At 58.1% G+C, this 868-nt stretch overlaps 1 protein-coding gene across 1 annotated transcript in view; it reads left to right on the top strand.

Moving 5' to 3' along the window:
* The window catches only part of VOLCADRAFT_107150 (uncharacterized protein), a gene marked incomplete at both ends in the record, with an annotated part of 23,938 nt that overhangs the window by 18,639 nt on the left and 4,431 nt on the right, over positions 1-868 (top strand). Inside the window, 2 exons of the mRNA XM_002956251.1 lie at positions 173-439; positions 600-803. Of these exons, the coding sequence (XP_002956297.1) occupies positions 173-439; positions 600-803 (471 nt within the window). The remainder of the gene's footprint in view (positions 1-172; positions 440-599; positions 804-868) is intronic.

Below are 868 nucleotides of genomic sequence, written 5' to 3'. Positions count from 1 at the left end.
GTGCATGCATGCCTGCTTGCAACGCTTGTGAATGCTGTGGGCATGTCAGCTTTCGGTGCGGAGCTCTGCTTATAGCCGCATATTCTGGCGTTCATCTTTCCCCCCCAGCCTGTCCTACCCATGACTGTAGCTTCTGTAGAGCCGAACACCTCTCTGCTGTGCATGGCCGCAGACCAACGGTGTTGCCCTAATCACGTACCACTCCCAACTCAACCTGAGCCCCATGGTGTCCAAGGACGTGCTGGAAGTCGCCTGGGAGCAGCTAAAGGCCCAGGCCGCGAGCTGGGATCCGCCACTGCCAAGCGACCTGCTCTGGCAGTCACCACAGCAGATCGCCATGCTTGCGTACTTGTGCCAGGAGTGGAGGGGGCGGTTAGGGACGGCTATCACAGCTGCGGAGCTGGTCAAGCAAACCCTGAGAGGAAAGCTCATTCCCGAGGTGGGGCCTGCATAATGCAATCCTGCAAATGGGAACGGGTACAAAGCATGGTCAGGCGCTGGCTGTGAAAGAGTGTGCTGCTTGCGTGTTGAACGGCAGCTGGTGGAGCCAGACGGTTTCGACTAGCAATCCCTGATTGCCGCATGTGATCCCTATTCAGGTGCTGGCGGACATGCGCATGGTACTGCAAGTGCTGGGCCAGCCTACTTCACAGGTGCTGCTCCTGCGCGAGCTGGTGGACACAATGGCTGGAGTGGAGCGCGCCAAGCTCCCGCCGGCGTTTGAGGCGCTGCTGGCCAACTTCACCACCGAGCAAAATGGCAGGCTGTATCTGGATAACCCGCTATTTGCTCAGGTGCTGCAGGTACGGGCGTAATGCCTACACATGCCCATGTACATCAAGAATACCTTCTGAGTAGTGCATGTTCA

The sequence above is a fragment of the Volvox carteri genome (genome assembly GCF_000143455.1).
Source record: "Volvox carteri f. nagariensis unplaced genomic scaffold VOLCAscaffold_59, whole genome shotgun sequence".
Lineage (NCBI taxonomy): Eukaryota > Viridiplantae > Chlorophyta > Chlorophyceae > Chlamydomonadales > Volvocaceae > Volvox > Volvox carteri.
This window is presented reverse-complemented; position numbering and strand designations above follow the sequence as displayed.